The 18,540-nt window shown below is 33.2% G+C and overlaps 2 protein-coding genes across 3 annotated transcripts in view; one reads left to right on the top strand and one right to left on the bottom strand.

Annotated features, from left to right (window-relative positions):
• The window catches only part of LOC136775314 (midasin), an 80,673-nt gene that overhangs the window by 4,654 nt on the left and 57,479 nt on the right, over window positions 1–18,540 (top strand). The window contains 6 exon segments of the mRNA XM_066729978.1: window positions 49–505; window positions 594–957; window positions 1,026–1,343; window positions 1,413–1,709; window positions 1,795–2,019; window positions 2,101–2,229. Of these exon segments, the coding sequence (XP_066586075.1) occupies window positions 49–505; window positions 594–957; window positions 1,026–1,343; window positions 1,413–1,709; window positions 1,795–2,019; window positions 2,101–2,229 (1,790 nt within the window).
• The window catches only part of LOC136775317 (uncharacterized), a 42,029-nt gene continuing 25,803 nt past the window's right edge, over window positions 2,315–18,540 (bottom strand). The window contains exons 2-8 of one of the 2 annotated variants that reach the window (XM_066729985.1): window positions 12,742–12,943; window positions 10,259–10,511; window positions 8,498–8,752; window positions 8,124–8,237; window positions 7,619–7,801; window positions 6,091–6,408; window positions 2,315–4,886 (exon numbers count right to left, since the gene is read on the bottom strand). In XM_066729985.1, coding sequence (XP_066586082.1) covers window positions 4,707–4,886; window positions 6,091–6,408; window positions 7,619–7,801; window positions 8,124–8,237; window positions 8,498–8,752; window positions 10,259–10,511; window positions 12,742–12,929 — 1,491 coding nt within the window. In that variant the 5' untranslated portion in view covers window positions 12,930–12,943 and the 3' untranslated portion in view covers window positions 2,315–4,706. The remainder of the gene's footprint in view (window positions 4,887–6,090; window positions 6,409–7,618; window positions 7,802–8,123; window positions 8,238–8,497; window positions 8,753–10,258; window positions 10,512–12,741; window positions 12,944–18,540) is intronic. The other variant, XM_066729986.1, reaches the window with a different exon arrangement.

The raw sequence follows: 18,540 nt of genomic DNA, 5'->3' as shown, positions 1-18,540 counted from the left end.
GTTTAGTTAAGTTTTTACTTATTTATTACATTTATTAATAATTTGCAGAACCTGAACGAAGTCTGTTGTTAGCTGAGAAGGAAAACAGTACAATTGTAGCTAATGAAAAATTTGTTTTTGTTGGAACTATGAATCCTGGAGGAGATTATGGTAAAAAAGAACTTTCCCCCGCTCTTAGAAATCGTTTCACAGAAATATGGTGTGAAAGTCATATGGATAACCATGACATGTCCAAAATAATACAACATAATTTACATGAAAAATTACAATCAGAAAAAGAATCTATTGCACTGGCAATTTTAAACTTTATTGATTGGTTACCACTGTCAGAGATTGGAAAGAAATTAGCATTGAGTATACGAGATGTTCTTACCTGGGTAAAATTCATTAATTTTTGTGTATGCGATGCTTCGGTTAAGCAATTAAGTATTGGTGAAGCATATTATCACGGAGCTTGTCTCACATACATTGATGGTTTAGGTGCAGGTCTGACTGGCTCAGAAAAGTGAGTTTGAGAAAATACTTTCATCTCTTGACCAGTTGTAATTGATTCTCGTTACCTGTTTGTTAATCATATCATTTCTTTTATTTAGTTTGAAAAAGTTGAACGATTTCCGAGATGCCGCTTTTAAACAAATAAAGTTCCAGATAAAGGATACGCTGAAATCTGGGATAACTACCAGCACTGCTAAAACAAGTGTGTGTTTACTGGATGATGCATTCGGTATTTCCCCGTTTTATATTAAAAGGGGTGGGGAAGGATCGAACATTAACGAAACGTTCAATTTTGATACTCCAACAACCAAGCTGAATACGTTAAAACTTTTACGAGCTATGCAATTATTGAAACCAATTTTATTGGAAGGAAGTCCAGGCGTTGGTAAAACGAGCTTGGTATCAGCTCTTGCAAAAGCGTCAGGCCATTCTTTACTTAGAATCAACCTCAGTGATCAAACAGTAAGTTATATTTTTTACTATAATGTAATCATGAAAAATAGATTTATTCAATTAATAAATTCAATTAGGATATATCTGATTTATTCGGCGCTGATCTGCCTGTGGAAGGTGGAAAAGGTGGAGAATTTGCTTGGAAAGATGGACCATTTTTACGAGCTTTACGTGCAGGACATTGGATCTTATTGGATGAGCTCAATTTGGCATCACAATCAGTTTTGGAGGGTCTCAATGCCTGTTTTGATCATAGAGGAGAAATCTATATACCTGAATTAGGAAAAACTTTTTATGTTCTACCTGGAACCAAATTGTTTGCTTGTCAAAATCCTTTATCGCAAGGTGGTGCAAGAAGAGGATTACCTAAATCATTTTTAAATAGATTCACACAAGTAAAGATTAATTTGAAGTAAAAAAATAAAAAAATAATTGAAAAGTCCTAATAAATAATCTTTTTGTAGGTCTTTGTTGATCTTCTAAACGACGATGATTTGTGTTTCATCGTTAAACAACTTTTTCCACAATTTTCTTCGGAGCTCGCTGAGAGCATAATAAGATTTAATGCTAAACTAGCTTCGGAAGCTGGTGTTTTATGGGGTCACCTTGGTTCTCCATGGGAAATGAATCTCCGGGACATTGTTAGGTGGTGCGAAGCGATCGTCAACTTAACACCTTTAGAAACGAATAATTATAATCCAGGAAAGGCTATGGAAGTTATTTATAACGATAGAATGCGAACTCAAGAAGATAGAAAGAAGGCAAGTATTAATTTTTTAACAAAATGTTTTTCACGATAAATTTTAAGGATACCAAATTGGAACTGATTTATATTTTTGTATGCAGGTTCTTCAACTTTATGAAGAAATGTTCCCGATTGAAAAATATCCACTTCCACCTAATGAACCATTAATATATATAACGACTGATAAATTATACGTAGGTGATGTAGCCTTGTCACGTACGAACCGTTTTATTTACACTGATCAAAATTTGTTATTGCTGAGGGACCAAATGCCAGTATTACGGAGTCTTGTACAGTGTATTAATATGAATTGGATGTCTATTCTTGTAAGCTCTTTTTTATTTGTAATTTTCTTGATACTTTATTTACCTCTTGACAAAGAATTGATACCTTATTTGTTTGATTAGGTTGGAGGTTCTGGATCCGGAAAGAGTAGTGTTGTGCATTTATTGGCCACTTTAGCTGGACAAAAGCTGAAATCTATAACTGTAAATTCTGCGATGGATACTACAGAAATATTAGGAGGTTTTGAACAAGTAAGTGACGACGAGAAGTTTCTTTTACTTTTAACTAAATATTATCGTGATGAGCCTTGACAATTTATAAGTCGTGCTTCTAACGTTACTCTTAGATATTTGAAAAAAAAATAGGATAGTTTGATGCAATAGAGATATTTTATTTTCATGAATTTATAATAGTTTACGTATGTACACTTTACATACACGTATTCATTACGCGAATAAGTTATTCACATTTTCGAATGCACGCCTTTTACCTCCATTCCATATCTTCAAGAGATACGGACTATTATGTTACAATATATGCATTATCCAATTTATACCAAATATTTTTGGTATTCCTTTTTTTCAGGCACCATAAATTTGTATAAACTTTTAAAGTAGCATGCTTCGATCCTATCCACCATCATTTGAGAGATCAATTCCCATTTTATATTGTTAATAATAGGTTCATTATAATCAATGGTTAGCGTGTGATAAATGGATAAAGTCAATTTCAAAGTAATTTGATTCATTAAATCAACTAATGATGTCCATTAATTTTTTGATTTTACAAAATCAATTATATAATATTAGTCATCGTTGAGATATCGTTGTTTATACTTACTTTAATACCAAAGTAATTATAAACAAAATGCTAAATACTAAAATATTATAAAATAAACATAATCTTGACCAAAAGATTAGACGTGTGTAATTGCCCAATTAATTTAATATAAAGATTATTTCAATAATTTACCTCATATGCTTCATATAGCAATAATATTTACAAATTTCTTACTAGGTATATTTTCCCCTTACTATAGCTTTATAAGGATTAATAACAAAAAGCAAGAATTTAACTGACATGATAAAAGCTTACGTCGTCAACTCGTTTGAAAACGTCAAAACGTAGTAAGAAAATTTTTAAGTTTTACATAGAAAATATATTTATAATATATATACATTAAACTTCAAGATTGAGTCCCGGATGACAAAACCCACTCAATAATTTTTAATTACAAAGGATTTATTAATATGCAAATTGCAGATTTTATGCAAGCCAAAATTTTATTTAAACGTTACTTGTGACTGTGTGAATAAAACTTTCAAAAAGTATTTCTAAATTAATCAAACAAATCAAGAAATATTTCTTAATTGCGTAATTAATATCAATTCCCTGTGCTTCGTATATAAAACGAATTTGCATAAAATCTACAATCAACAATAGGCTGACAAATTATTAGTTACACCATGCTAATATAATAATCTCAATCAAACTCTAACTTTAAAGTCTGTAAAAGCAAATCATTGTAATTTTCATTTTAATAATTTTTTTCTCTTATAAATCTTTATAATAATATTTTATCAAAGATTATGTTAGCAAGTGTAATCAATTATTTTGGTCACCACTATACTCATTATTTTCGAGTGTATAGCACAAAAAACCTTATGAGAAGTGCTTATTCTAACTTGGATTCTTCATCTAACGACAGAGTCTATCCATACGTACACATTTTTCACTACGTTTCTTTTTAATCGAGGCGTGTATATTTCTCTTCATCTATACAAGTACAGTGAGATCTTGCCTCGAGACGGACACTATTATAGGACGATGATAAATAATAACAGGTACATCTCCATTAATTTTTTAACATCAAGTGAGAAGCACGCGAGGCTGAATTTTTGATATGTAAAAATCAAGAACCTGAATCACTGGAAAATGATTATACTTATATTCTAATGAAGAACCGAGCTTGATTTTTTTTTTAAGTTAATGTTATATGTAATTAATACGAAAAAATACTATTTTAGATATTTCTACTTATAAAGGACTATAGACGAATCACGTATAGTGAGAAGCATAGAAAATTCAGTCTATAAAAATTGCAGCCTGCACATTCATTGACATCGCGTCTGAAATATTCTTCTCTTTTTCAAAAGAAATCATCGAAATGCAATTTTTGGGTAAATGAGAACTTCAGTCATAATTACAGAAGAAATTAGACACAATTTTAATCTAGATGCATTTCAATATTCTTTATGCTTATTGCAAATCATCAGAAATTAATTTTAACAGTTTCAAATATTTAGCAATATACTTCAAATTCCTCAACTAGAAATTCTTCTTAGTTTCATTGAAACTGAAATTGAACGAAAGTACTTGAATTGGTTTTGTGTCCCAGCTGTAAACTGTCTCACATAATAAAGTTTATGGTGGTTTGTTTTATGGATTTACTTCATAAAACGATAATATAACGTACGTTTAATAAGACTGTTTATATCTTTCATATTTAGAATTGTTATTACCTGCAATTTAAGCCAACGTTGTTGTGTATCACAAAAGTCTAAATTAGCTCTTAAGGTCTTATATTAAAATAATTTAAATAGTTGACTCACACATTGCAATAAGCATAATACAGTTTCCATAATTAGAGTTTGATTGACCTTTGATTTGGATTTTTCACTTGTTCTCTTTATATAATTTTTTTTTACATTCTTCAGGGAGAAAATTATTATTCACTGGGTAAATCACTACTGGTAGGACTCATAACAGCTTGCAAATCACTTAAATCTGGAGGTGGTGGAATGAGTAAGCTTGGTCTTCTCGAAAGGTCATCCTGATAGAGACTTGGTGTACTCTTGGGTCTTGAAATTATACTCCATGGATCAGAGGCCACCACCATAGCATCATCCTGTATTTTCAATCAAATTGTCAACATTCATCAATTTGAAATTTAACTCATTCGATTAAATTTTCATGCATTATTTGTCTTATTTCATCTATTGTATATAATTCTCTTTGAGGCTTTCGAACGGGATCAGCTTTGAATCATGCACTCATGGTACTCTAATGTCAGACAAATATAATTACTTGGATAATTTAAGCTGCATTGTTCTACAACAAAAGGGAACTAATTTTTACACGTACAGATCTGTTATCATTGTAAGGGAGCTTCAAGCATTTTCAATGATAGTTATAACAGTACGTGAGTGATTAAAGTGAACGTGCGTGAAACTCTGTGCCTTTATTATCGCTAAGCAAAATAAAAAATATATAATAGTAATTACTCAAAGGCTCTCCCAAATTGACCATGTATATTCGACCCCTCGAATTTTAAATTTGGTAAAAAGATGTTTTTCAAAAACAAAAAAAAAACATGGAAAAAGTGATATTATAAACTACACAAGCAAGTAACTAATAACTCGTGTAGGTTTTCTATCAATTCAATACTCTAGGCCAAACTTTTGTTAGGAATAAAGAACTTGCTTGAAGTTTATCGTTGGAAATCCATATGATTGTTGAATGGTGATAGTATTGATATTAGTTGTATAGGTAATGGTTTTAATTTTTTAACATGGAAAATTTGATTGAAGGGAAATCAAATGTAGAGCTGTCTAATCGTACAACCATTATAAATGTTTGTTATCAAAGTGGTAGCAGTAGTTCCACCACTTTTGTATATCGTTAAATTCACAATTATCTCTAAGGGAAGTACCTTAAGTACCAAAATATCAAACAAAATCTGTACAATTAATCGACATTAATCTCACCACTGTTTCTTATCTGAGAAGTTAACAAATAAAATCTAAATTGTAAAAACTTTATCAAAAGCGAAACAAAATATAGAGCAACTTGTTATTTAATCGTACTACCGACAGATGTTCAGCACCTGGAGTAAAAGTGCTCCAAAAAATTTGATATCACTAAAATCACAATCAGCTGAATAGTGAAGTACCAAATATACTAAAATTGGTTACTAATTAACGTAACCACATTAATCTCATCGCTTCCATTTATCAGGGGGGTTAAAAAATAAAGTCTGATAATTAAAAGCTAAAGTGTAAAATTTGTTGAAAGGAAAATAAAGTACAGAGCTACGTGGTGTCTAATCGTACCACCAGCAGGTGCTTAGCAGCTGGGGGTAGTGGTGGTTTCAAAAGCGCTACATCGATAAGGTCGCAACCGGCTGAAGGGGGAGGTACCAGTGGTGGGTCAGGGGGTGATGGTAATCTCATCGGTGCCTCGTATCTCGGTGGTTGAACGATCACGCTTTGTTGCATTGGCCCATTCGGCGAAGATCCCAAGATCCACCGTGCGATGCTCTCACAGCAACCGCAACAAACGTCCGACATACCTTGTCTCAAACCTCTGTGAAGTGTTAGGAACAATGCTGGGTTTACGAACGCGTGCACGTATGCTATATGTAGCGTTACCTGAAACCAATCACCATCAAACTCCATTATTCATCCAGCTTCGAACCTAAGCTATATATGTGTTATTTCCTATACTCTTAACATTTAAATGTTTTTTTCTATTTTTCTTCAATCACATTAACTTCGCCTAACGCATGCATGCTACTCTATATCATTCGAGTGACAGGAATAAGCTTTAAAGCTCGAGAGCTCGCACCTGCATTCAATTTCCAACATTTTCACACCTGTGACGTAATAAAATCGACTCGTATTCGTTTTCCACACTTTTCACATTTATTCCTCCCAATGTCTCATATTCGAGTTTAAACTCGAAGCCCAAACTTGCGAACCATCGACAATTTGTTATTACAACAAATTTCTTTGATTTAAATGAATGTTTATTTGAATAGTAAATATTTATTTATTTTTGGTGAATGATTTATTGGATTAAATAGAAATTACTTGGGTCGAATTGATTTTGTGCAAATATCCATCGAGTCAGTGATAAACATGGTTTTATCGAGTTATCATTTTTGAGGGAATAGTATTTTTTATCCAAATTAACATTTTTCGTTGTTGGAGAGTAATAAAAATCTGAATATTCTAAATTATAAATATTTATATACAGTCGTTTCGTATGGAATATACGAATGATAATTTTGTCATATTTTGCTGTTTACTAAAATCCGTTCAATCTTTTTTCAAGGTTTTGGTGGATAAACTTGCCATAAATTGGCAGATAGTGCCTCGATAGTTATAAAAATATATGTATACGTGTATACTTGTAGTCGAGACACTGTCGTGTCACTCGATACCAAAGAATCTAGTATACTCTTTCCTGTAGTAAAGAATTTATGTCCTATCGTAGAACAAACAGTATAATATTCCTAAAATTAAATAAATTTTCCTCTGTATAATTTTTTTATATAAAACTCACTGCACGATGAAACTTTCATCTGAACAATTGGCAAACAAAAAATAGCATTCCAAATAAAATTCAACCCAATTATCGACCCACGTGTAAACTAATAAAAACTCGTTAAAAATAATGAATCCTTGTCAGTGGTTCCAACTAGTTTGAATAAAAAATGAAGAATAATTAGAAGTAACGTGAGTTTATTTCGCAAGAAATTGAAGAAATTGCAGCATCTTCAACTGTATAACTATACATATAAAAAAATGGAAGTTTCATTTGATTTTTAATTGGAATATGCAAATCTTTGAAAAGTACCTCGTAGCCAGTGGGATTTCCTATGACAGGGTGGTGCACCAGTGTGACAAAGAACAGAGGCCCCCAGAAAATAACGTATGCTGCTGTTATAACCAGGAACATTTTCACCCTTTGCACGCCCTCTTGCTCCATTCTTCTTAAATAATTCCTCATTTTGCGATGCTCTTCGATGGCTCCGCTCCTCTGCAAAAAGAATCCCCTTTTTATTTTGTTTCACTATACTTGGCCAAACTTTTCTCGCCAGCTCACTTCCGAGCTACTTCGATTCATCAATTCAGCTTTGTTAGACGGAATTGCCAAATAAGACAGACAATTTCGAAGATCGATAGTGAATTTTCAAAGGAAAGTAAAAAAAAACCTCAAGTCAATATCGTCTGACTCATGAAAATATTTTTTGTTACAGGAGAAATCACTTTTAGCTCATTATAAATATTCACGAAGGGCAAAAATATAAGGAAAGACGTGGTATGCGAGCGAGAAAGAAAAATGATGATAAATCTCTCACTTTGGGAGTAGTGCCATTCCTCGTTGCAGAAGATCCGTCGTCTGCGGTATTCGAGGTCCTTTGATGACCTCCTGTCACATTGACAAGTGTCGTTACCAGCCCAGCTACTCGCACCTAATAAATAGCCTCATCAATTTACTTTGCTTCAGGCATATAACACACCATGCAATTTCGTCTAATTAATCATTAAAATTTATAGAGCATAAAGCTTGGAGAGAGAGCGATGAAATTTATAAATTTTATTAATAATTTAAAGTGCAGTCTACATTTTCTAAAATTGTTTCTGAATTTCTCTCTAATTGGAAAGTTTCCTTTCACAGATTGATAGATTCTTATCGAATTCTAGAAAAGGGAGGAGATGCAGAGATACGTACAGCTTCGACGTTTGCTTTGGTGAGGTCTCTGTGAAGTTTTCTGAGGTGAAAGAGAGTGAGTGCCACGCAGATGATATTGATGACGATCCAAAGGACGTTGAGGATGTAATGACGAAATGGTCCGTGTATCAAGGGGCAGCTTGGGGCGTTATGTCCGCTCTCGGTGTTTGCCGCAAGAGCTCCGCTCAGGAACGTTGGCCCGAGATTTATGGTTATACTGGCGAACCAGATCATAAATGTGCCAAACAGTACGCACTGCGAACAACCACATTCCTTCACATCAAATCCATTTCCTATTACTTTTCTTCCCTCGCTGTACGTTCCGTGCTATTTTTCCCCATCTCAAAATCATTCCAGACTCGAGATCATTCCCATTTTTCTCTCAATTTACGTGGAATGTTCCTGGAAGATACTCGGAACGTATCGAGGATGTTTGTGTTATTTTTGAAGTCTAAAGTGTGGTGGTTGATTTTTTAAAAGAGTTATATTGTTTGTTTTGGGAAATTGGATTGTAGAAGATCGTATGGAAGGTTTTTTTTAGGATTTTTGAATTATTTATTTATGGTTGACATGGTATCGTAAGTGTAATGAGACTTTTGTTAGTTTGGTATATATTGTTGTCTTTGTACAAGTGCCTTCCTGACTAATTGCTAACTGTAATTGCAGATTCGCTGCAAATGTTATTATTGTAATTACGCAAATTGCAGATGGCATTAAGTAAATAATCCTCAGCTTATTCGGTTAATTTAACTTATTGTACGTTTCAACGTTCTCCTTAATTATTTCATTAATAGCTCTGCAAAAATACACAACTGATGGTATTTGGACTTTTGCTTAAATCAGAGCTTTCTACAAGTTTGTAGTTTTAATATCGATTATTTGTGATAGTGAAATTTATTTTGCTATGTTCATTCATTGCTTAATTATTTTTAATGCATACTTTGTGTGGGACTTAATAATTCTTTAACAGTTAATAATCAAATTAGAAAAATTAATAGCAATTTATCACCTCTTGTGGTTATAAAATTAATTTATACGTAAAAATATTGTTGATTGAATGTAGAAGTTCATGAATATTAATCATGCGAAGCTTTAATTATGGGCCATAAAAAATTTTACATTAGCTTTTAAGCGCAGTTCAGGCGTGCTTAACTATAATTTTCAAAGTTTCATAGGGTAGTTACGTTAAGAGGAAACTACAGAATGAGTTTTGGTTGATCCTTTGTATCTACGTTTAAATTCTGAGACTTCCAACTTCACCCCATGAAACTGTAATCTCTGATAAATCCTACTTCGACAAACTAGCATTTCGAATAGATATTATATTTGTTTTCCGAACACTTTTCCTTATAACTCTCTATACCTTTCAATTTTTGCTCTACAACAATAATACTCTTTTGTTATCTCGTTAGAAATTTGATCTTCCTCCCAAAAATATTTAATTAACTCCTCGCTTTGTACTTACAATTCCTAAAGATTTTTTAACAAAATTTATCAGCAATAAATTCCCACTTATCAAGAACCAAAAACTTTACCAAATATTCCACTTTAGCTTTGAACAACACACACGATCACTGATACAAATGACATTAAAACTTGAATATATTCAACTGCCATAATTTCCCAATACGAATCGAAGCCACGTAAGCTAATTGAGATGGAGTGCCAGGAAAGGAAATTGTTGGACAAGAGGATTTTTTGGCACGATAAATTTCACCGAGGCTTTTGAAGTTTTTATCGTTTGTGGTAAAATAAACTGACCTGAGGCGAGTCCATTAATAAAGGAGCAGTGAGATCAGCTTCCTCGTCGGTTTCCGGGAACACGGGACTATCGTTGAGCACAGTAGTTAACATGTTAACAGTGGAAACAGTGACCAGTAGCAAAAAAGCAGTTTCCACCAATGAGCATTTGTTCACGGGCTGGCAATTGAGGATACTCGAGCCCAGAGGTAGGAGAATGGCTGCACGAGCACAATCCACCATGGCCTGATGAAACAGCAATCCTTGGGACCACCTGCGAATTTCATCCTTTCTAACTTTTTGATCCTGAATTAAAACGTCACCCCCTGCGTCATTCAAGCTCAACCCGTTTAACTCCTAACCAAGCGAAACTTGTTCAGTCCCTGGAGCAGTAAAATGACATAAATCCCCTAATGCGTATCACGACAGAAAACTTAGATAAGAGAGGTCTTGTTATCTTAAGAAAGATGTATAAAAACTTTTCTGGATGAGCCTCTGAGCTCTTTTTACAACTGTAATCACGATTTGTAAAAGCGTAAATTTTTTAGTTAAGAATCAAGTTTATTCAAGTTCATTTTTGTGGAATAATTAAACATGCAAATGTCCAGTAATATTTGGAGTAGTATATATATATTAGGGTGGTCGTTAAAAAAAATTTTTTTGACTGATCCCCAAAAACCAGTAGTATTTGATGAGAAACTACAGTGGTTGAAACCTGTGGCCTGACAAATGATGGAAACACGTGCCTCATTGCGATCAAATATAATTTTCGAAGAATTTTACAGTTTTTCGCAGATAACTCATTAAATATTCGATTCTATGAAAAGATGTATATAACCTTTTCTCTGAAGAATTAAATTCTACATAATAAAGGTTCTATACATTTTTCTTCTAGAATGCATACTAATCGAGATATTGCTGAAAAATCGATCCTCTTTTTCGTTTATACACATTATATTGATATGTTTATATAAATAATTATTTTTGGTTTACCGTACAATTAACATATTTTATTAAATTAAGAGAAATAAAATGTGTAACTACAGCGAAATAAGAATAACTACTGATATGAGCATATGTCAATATAATGTGTATAAACGAAAAAGAGGATCGATTTTTCAGGAATATCTCGATTAGTATGCATTCTAGAAGAAAAATGTATAGAACCTTTATTATGTAGAATTTAATTCTTCAGAGAAAAGGTTATATGCATCTTTTCATAGAATCGAATATTTAATGAGTTATTTGCGAAAAACTAAAATTCTTCGAAAATTATATTTGATCGCAATGAGGCACGTGTTTCGATCATTTGTCAGGCCACATGTTTCAACCACTGTAGTTTTTCATCAAGTACTAGTGTTTTTTAAGGATTCGCCAAAAAATTTTTTTTTAATAACCACCCTAATATATATATATATATAAGTGTAACGTTTTAGCCAATGGTTTCATTGCGTTATTTAATTTGCAATAACTACGTCTCTGGAATGTAAATGATTACTCGCCTTTGCTCAGGATATTTCGTGTTTAATTAGTGTGAAATTAGAAGTTAGGTAGTCGACCACTGTTGTGCTCGTGTTCAAAAGCTAATCTCGTTTTGCAGAAGAGGAATTTAGAATTGTACGAAGGTATATATATGGTTAAGTAAAATAGAAAGTGAATCGCTTCATTTTTATCGACAGATGGAGGGATATAGTTTTGATGGGAATCGCGTTAGAGTCTCTGCGATTGAATAAAATGGAGCCTGCAGGCATTAGAAGGAAAAGCACATTACAGAGTGGATTGAGAGAATTTATCTCGAGTAAATAGACAGATTGGCCCACTGAGCTGGGAAATATCAAATACACGTGGAGGGGTGACATTTTGTAGGGATATTTGCAAATGGATCAAAAAGCCTTAAGCATTGTTAGATGTATGAGAAGTATACTCGTTGAATACATACATACGTAATAGCACACACGAGAGCTTTTTCTACTCGAAGGAGATGCTGAATAAATGTTTCCAAGGCTCGCATGGATGTGACAATATTTGATGGGGTGAAAAAGGAGGAGGGGAGGGGAAAGAAGGGTGGTTCGTGTAATATGCAAACATTTCGATGAAGCAATATCAAGGTTATCAGTATTACATTACCCCCTATTACGTACTGTGTCAATATTTCAACGAAGCATCTGTTCTCCAGTGCAATAATTCTAATCATTGATAAGAAATAGCACAGTTGCAATGCTGAATGCATAATTGGCAATTTGCCAATTCCAAGGTCATTGATTTGCAATTTATTCGCAGTGCAAATATTTTAACGAATGGATTGCTCCTCGTTGCAATAATTCTGATAATTGTTCGTAAGACTTTAGTTATCACTTGGTACCATTACAGCAACAGGAACGTCTTTGGGATATGAGCTTTTATCTTCGTCTTCGAATTGCGAATATTGCAAAGAAGCGTCCACACTACTCGATGCAATAATTCTAATAATTGTTCATAAAATGTGTGTGCAGAATGGTCATTACATGCGAAGCTGCCGTTTCGCCAATATCAATGCCATCAGTATGATATTTGCTCCCATCCCCATCGCCCCAAGGCTGAATATCACCGTGGCCTCCGTTACTCCGCCTGGATGACACTGAAAGACTTTCGTGGCGTTCGAGGTGACATTGCCGGAAGCTCCGATGCCAAAGCGCAAATTCGCTCCTATCATCGCTACCGCTGGTCCTGCAAACAGAGAGACACATACATATATAGAATAAATAAAAACCTCCCAACTAGAAGAATAAATTTATTTATCACTAAATTTTTCTTGGTCACAAGTTTTTTATAAAGAATAAACTTTAAAAATGAAATATAATTGCTAAACTTCCAAATTGCACATTCAACATTGATAATCGCACTCTTCAGTGTGCAAATAATTTGGTAAATTCTGGGATGAAATTTTGCAGTAAATTCCTGCTTAGGTTTACAGTATGCACTCATGGAAATCGAGTTTTCGTGTTAAACAGTGAATGGCCTTCCAAGTTTCTCGAGTTGCTAGTGGATGCTTTATGAGCTGCTAGCTTGCTCCCCTTCATTGCCCCTTGCATCTTCGTCAACTAATTTCATGCCTAAAATGTTTACTTTTCCAACCCTTCCAACTGTTTGCTTAAATTTACAATCCCATTTTCCATCTATTACGTCGTCTTATGGCTAAATATTAAATTCACACCAGTGTGTCTTGTGTGTTTCGTTCAAAACAATATTTTCCTTCGAGTGGAAAATGGATAATTGTGGGATACTTTGATTCAAAATATTCTCACTTCTCTCCAGCGAAGGGTGAGGGTGGATTATTCCACATTTTTGTAAGAGTCTCTCATATTTTTAAATCACAAGTTTTTTCTGCATTTTTTTCTCACTCCAACAAACGGAAATCCTTGCTACGTGCTTGAAATGCGAGAATGCTGTACGTTTGGCGGCAACAATTTCATGCAGAAACTGAAAAGAAGGGAAGAGATATAAAAATATCTTCTCGTGCAGACACACAGACTGTTTATCCTTTCGAACCAGACTTCTCTTCCATTTCTTTCAAAATCCACTTTCATAGGTTTAAGGACCAACGGTGAGAGGATTTCGAGTAAACGAAAACAAGATTTGATTTTCCACCCCCCCCCCCCCCCTCACTGTCCTTTCGCTTTCTTTCCTTTTCTTAGTCAGACTTATCTCTCCCTTTTCCCACGAGCCAGCTCGCCTTAGATAGGTGTTCGTTGATCTTTGCTGAATTGAATTTTCATAATTATTGATGAAGAGAGTCGATAGGGGTGGCTCTATATTATGGAAATGGTTCGATGGTTTTTTCTATAGTGGGACTATCAAATTAATAGAGAAAAATATTGTTGGATTTATTGTTTTGATTGAACGAGAAAAATATGCTGAATAAATATTAGAATTATGATTTTTTTTAACGTTTTATTTGTCTTGGGTAAATAAGCATGAAAAAGTGAGAAAAAGCTTGGGCCAATTTACAAAACGCTTTTAGAGCAACGTGCTAGCCATCAGGAGTCTAAATTAAAAACTTTGGATGAAGATATTGTGTGGAGAGCTTTCGAGAAGGCCGATGCTTTAATGGTACTCGAAGACTCCACACGAAAGTGCCATTTTTAAACTTCTAAAGTGGCTGGTCGAGCAGCTATTGAAGTATCCACATATATATGTAAAAAGTTGTGCATCTCTTATTTTGCAAAAAATTATCTCCATGAGTAATCTTTCTCAATAGTTTATCTAGATTCTAAGTATCTGTAAAGGAACATTTTTTTTAAACGTTACACAGAAAATTAATAGGCTGCTATCAAGATAATTTTTGCTAAATATTTAAAGACTGAATTTCTTGAAACAATCACTCTCTTCTTAAACTATCTTTATACATTTTTAATTAAAATTATAATGAATTTAATGAATATTCATTATTTTCGATCAAACATTTGTTTAGTTCCAAATGATTTCTTGATTTTATTAATTTATATATTTTTTTTTATTAAAGATTAGATGATATTTAATTTTGTGTAAGAATTAATTGTTCATTTTATACCAGATTTGAGGAGTTAATTAAGCCTATGGTAACTTGACACATTTGGAAGAGACATAGGTGGAGGGAAAGCGAGGTACAAGCTCTATCTGCAGTTTCACTGGAATGGTCGAAATTTTATTTGAACATCCAGTGGCTTCTGGAACGTGATACTACTGCTAAATAATTGATAGAAGGATGCTAGGATTAAGCGATAAATCAAATTGAAAAGGGACTAGGCTATCAACGTCAGCTCGTCACACATCACAAACGTTAAAAAATCGATCTCCAAGCAAAGGCTAAGCAATTGTTTCTAGAAATGAACGACGCTTTGAAGGATCCCATGGATAAAAACTCAACAGCACTTCCACAATTTTTTACTAATGAAACAAAAATATTCCACGTGGAATTACTTTAACCCCTTTCAAAGAAGAGACACGAACGTTTTGTTCCTGGCAGTAAAAAATGCTAAAAAAGAATGGAAATGACTCGGTAAAGTCAAAGTGAAACGAGAAACAGAAAAAGTTGTTTAATAGAAAAATCTTTTTTTGCTTTATCTATAAATTTTTATGGAATGAAAAATTCTTGTCAAGAAATTTTCAAAGGAAACTGGTAATACTGAGCAGATAGCTTGCTTTTTCATTGCTAATTCAATATCATTTCTTGGTAAAGCTGAAAATTGTTAAGCATTCGAGTGCATAACATCATTCTCGAAATAATCTTGTTATAAAAGTTTAGGTGCTTTTCTTCGTAATGGTAGGATACAAGTAGGAAGCTATAACAATATTCCAACTAATGATATTAAGTTTTTTTCTCAAAAGAATGTATAGTGCATAAGATAATAAAGAAGTAGACTATATTTTTAGAATATTAAAACTGAGGTGAATGCATTAACTAAAATATTTAGTATTTATTGGATTTTTTTATTAATAATTTTCTAAAAAGTCTTTGAGAATAAAATATCAGCCTCTCCATGGGATAAACGATAATGATGCTGCCAAGGCTGATGTAATTTCTTAATATGCACTTGTACACTGGGGCGTAAAATGAAGCATCTCCTTTGGACAAGCAGCACGACAAAGTTAACCTGACTTTGAAAGGAAAACAGAAGAATCTCCAAATAATTCCCTTTGGAGTTTTCTTGAGAATTTACGTAATCCTATAACAAGATGAAAATCCATAAGAACAGTGTACCATCAAATTGCTCTTTTTATTATGAACCTTGGCAATAACAATTCCTATCTATGCAATGCATAAATTGGAAGATTCGGTATGGAAAGCAATTTGATTTGGTTCGTCCTTTCATAATTGAGATTAAAATTCATGATCTATATGCTTGCATGAATCCAAGAATGACCTCGTACATATGGAAAGATTAAATGTCATATGCAAGCTCTATTAGAACTATTGTATTAAATATTTTGTTTCCAATGGTAATATTTGCAAATAGTAATATACGAAGACCTATGAATATCAAGAGGAAATTTTATACAAAATACTAAAAACTCGTTGGACTCTAATCTACAAATTCATAGAGTTATGTTGAAAATTTATAATTGTAATATTTTATTTATCACAAGAAATATTCTCAAAAGATTTTCACAATTTTTAATAATATCATTTTTTATACATAAATTTGTTTAAATAAATGTGAACTTTTGAAAGTTGTAAGATGGTCAGTTTTTTATGCACAGGTCTGTTATTGATCACAAGAGAGAATCGTAAAAGGGAAAACTCGTAGACTTTACAAAAGCAAAGGCAAGTTCTGCACTGGACACATTCACGTGTGCACCAGCAACACTAGGAATAATTGAAGGTCGTTACCGATGTCCCACGCTCCTAAAATTGAATTATAGCGACTACATGAATATGCATGCACCCTAAACCTTCGTGTCTCAACGTTTCCTCGCTTCTAATCGTTAAACGCTCTTTAATAATAATTTCGACCGAAATATAAATTATTCCTTTAGTTTTACACGCAATCTACACCTGGCGAGAATGACTGTGCCAATGATACAAAATTATCGTAAAATTGTGAATCGACAATTTTTAAATTGCTGCTTATGGATCAATATATGTCTTTTTAAACACAACGATACAATGTCCATAAATTAAACCATCAAAATTCTTCCAAGTTAATGGGAACGTTTATTTATTATTTTGCTCTTGATAAAAAATAAATGGAAATAGTTTAACTTTCTCAGCATGACAAACAACCAAGCAGTTAATTAATTTGCACTGTGCAAGCCAATGCAAGGAAGAAATTCAACTTTCGCCACGAGGGAAAATCTTTTTTATCCCCTTGGTCATAGCTTGAAGACGCCAACAACTTTTTACTTTTCGCCGATACAAACAGACAGAGCAAGGATGAGGATCGTTCTGTCTGATTATCGAGAAAGTTTCAATTGTCCCAGACCAGAAAAGGTCCGGATGCCAATCGTACGGTGGAAGAAAATAATTTTTAAGTAAAAACTTTTCAATAGAATGGCACATCCAAAAGATTGTAAAAACTTCATTAATCGATTTACGTGAAATATTTGTTGTCCTTGCTCATATCTGAAATAATGTACTTTTTCCAAGAGAAAAGTTCCAGTTGAATATAGAATTAATGCAGAGAGGCAGGAGGAAGGTGATATTTTTTCCAACTTCTATGGACGAAAATAGAATTGACTGTTTCGATTGACCGAGTCCAACACAAGATGCTTTATTGTCAAGATAATTCGTTTTACTTTTAATTGGAATCCGATCAATTCCAAGCTCAAGCTGATTTCATTTGAATCCTTTCCCTCTTTTTGCTCATTTTATTGCTTTACCACACCTTAATTGGATTTTGATGAAAATAGTAAAATCCAATTTAATATCTTACTGTTTGGATGGAATCTCTAAAAAATATTTTTCACCAATCTTTGATTCTCCAGAGGTGGCCAGAAAACTAGTCTTAATTTTCTAGTGACAAGAAATTCTGTTAATATAAAAAGGTATAGTGATTCGTGCAATTTTTCATTGCTTGTCCTGGAAAGCTTGAGAAGAAAACGTTATTCCCAACGTGCAAATTTAATTTTGCCATTTAAATAAATTTCCTTAATTACGAATAGCTTTTAGGTCCTCATGCCATTTCTCAGCCTCAATTCATCTTCGATCCTCTCGTCCCACTTATGAGAGTGCAACGACTCTAAAAGTTCTTCCTTACTATCCTCCGAATAGACGTCAATGTAATAAGACTCTAACTTCGTTTTTTTTTTTCTTTTGAATATTTTGCAAATTTATTTAGATATAAATGAATTGACACGAGCTTCAAGTTTTCAAATTAAAAATTTCTAATTGAGAGTTTCTAACGAGAGTCACAATTTGAATATTCTAAATAAAAATCTGAACTTTAAAATAAGCAATAATTAAAATAAATAATAATGACGAAGAGAGAGAAATTGTTTAGTTTCAATTAAGTAATATGATTTACAAGTTAAATGGGTGTAATGGACAGTGGATGAGAACAGCGAAGGCCGAATTTATGGAGAATATAGAAATTTAAGGTTAATAGGTCGTTTAAGTGGCAGTGTAATTTCGGCAAATGTCATCAAAGATATTAATTACATGCTATCTGAAGAACTAATTGGATTTCGCGCTACTCGGCACCTCTTTTTGGCTTAAAATACTTGCTCCCCTCATGTACATTGCGTCACGTCACGACACGTCGTGCCACGAAACGCTCTTCTCTCGACTTTTTTCATCCCCAACCACATTTTCCTCTTTCCTCATTGAAATATTATTTGTACCTTTT

The sequence above is a fragment of the Prorops nasuta genome, unplaced genomic scaffold (genome assembly GCF_024137725.1).
Source record: "Prorops nasuta isolate Cenicafe-Biocafe unplaced genomic scaffold, Cenicafe_Pnas_1.2 PNAS00008, whole genome shotgun sequence".
NCBI lineage: Eukaryota > Metazoa > Arthropoda > Insecta > Hymenoptera > Bethylidae > Prorops > Prorops nasuta.
Note: the sequence above shows the minus strand (reverse complement) of the source record. Positions and strands in the feature narration are given on the sequence as shown.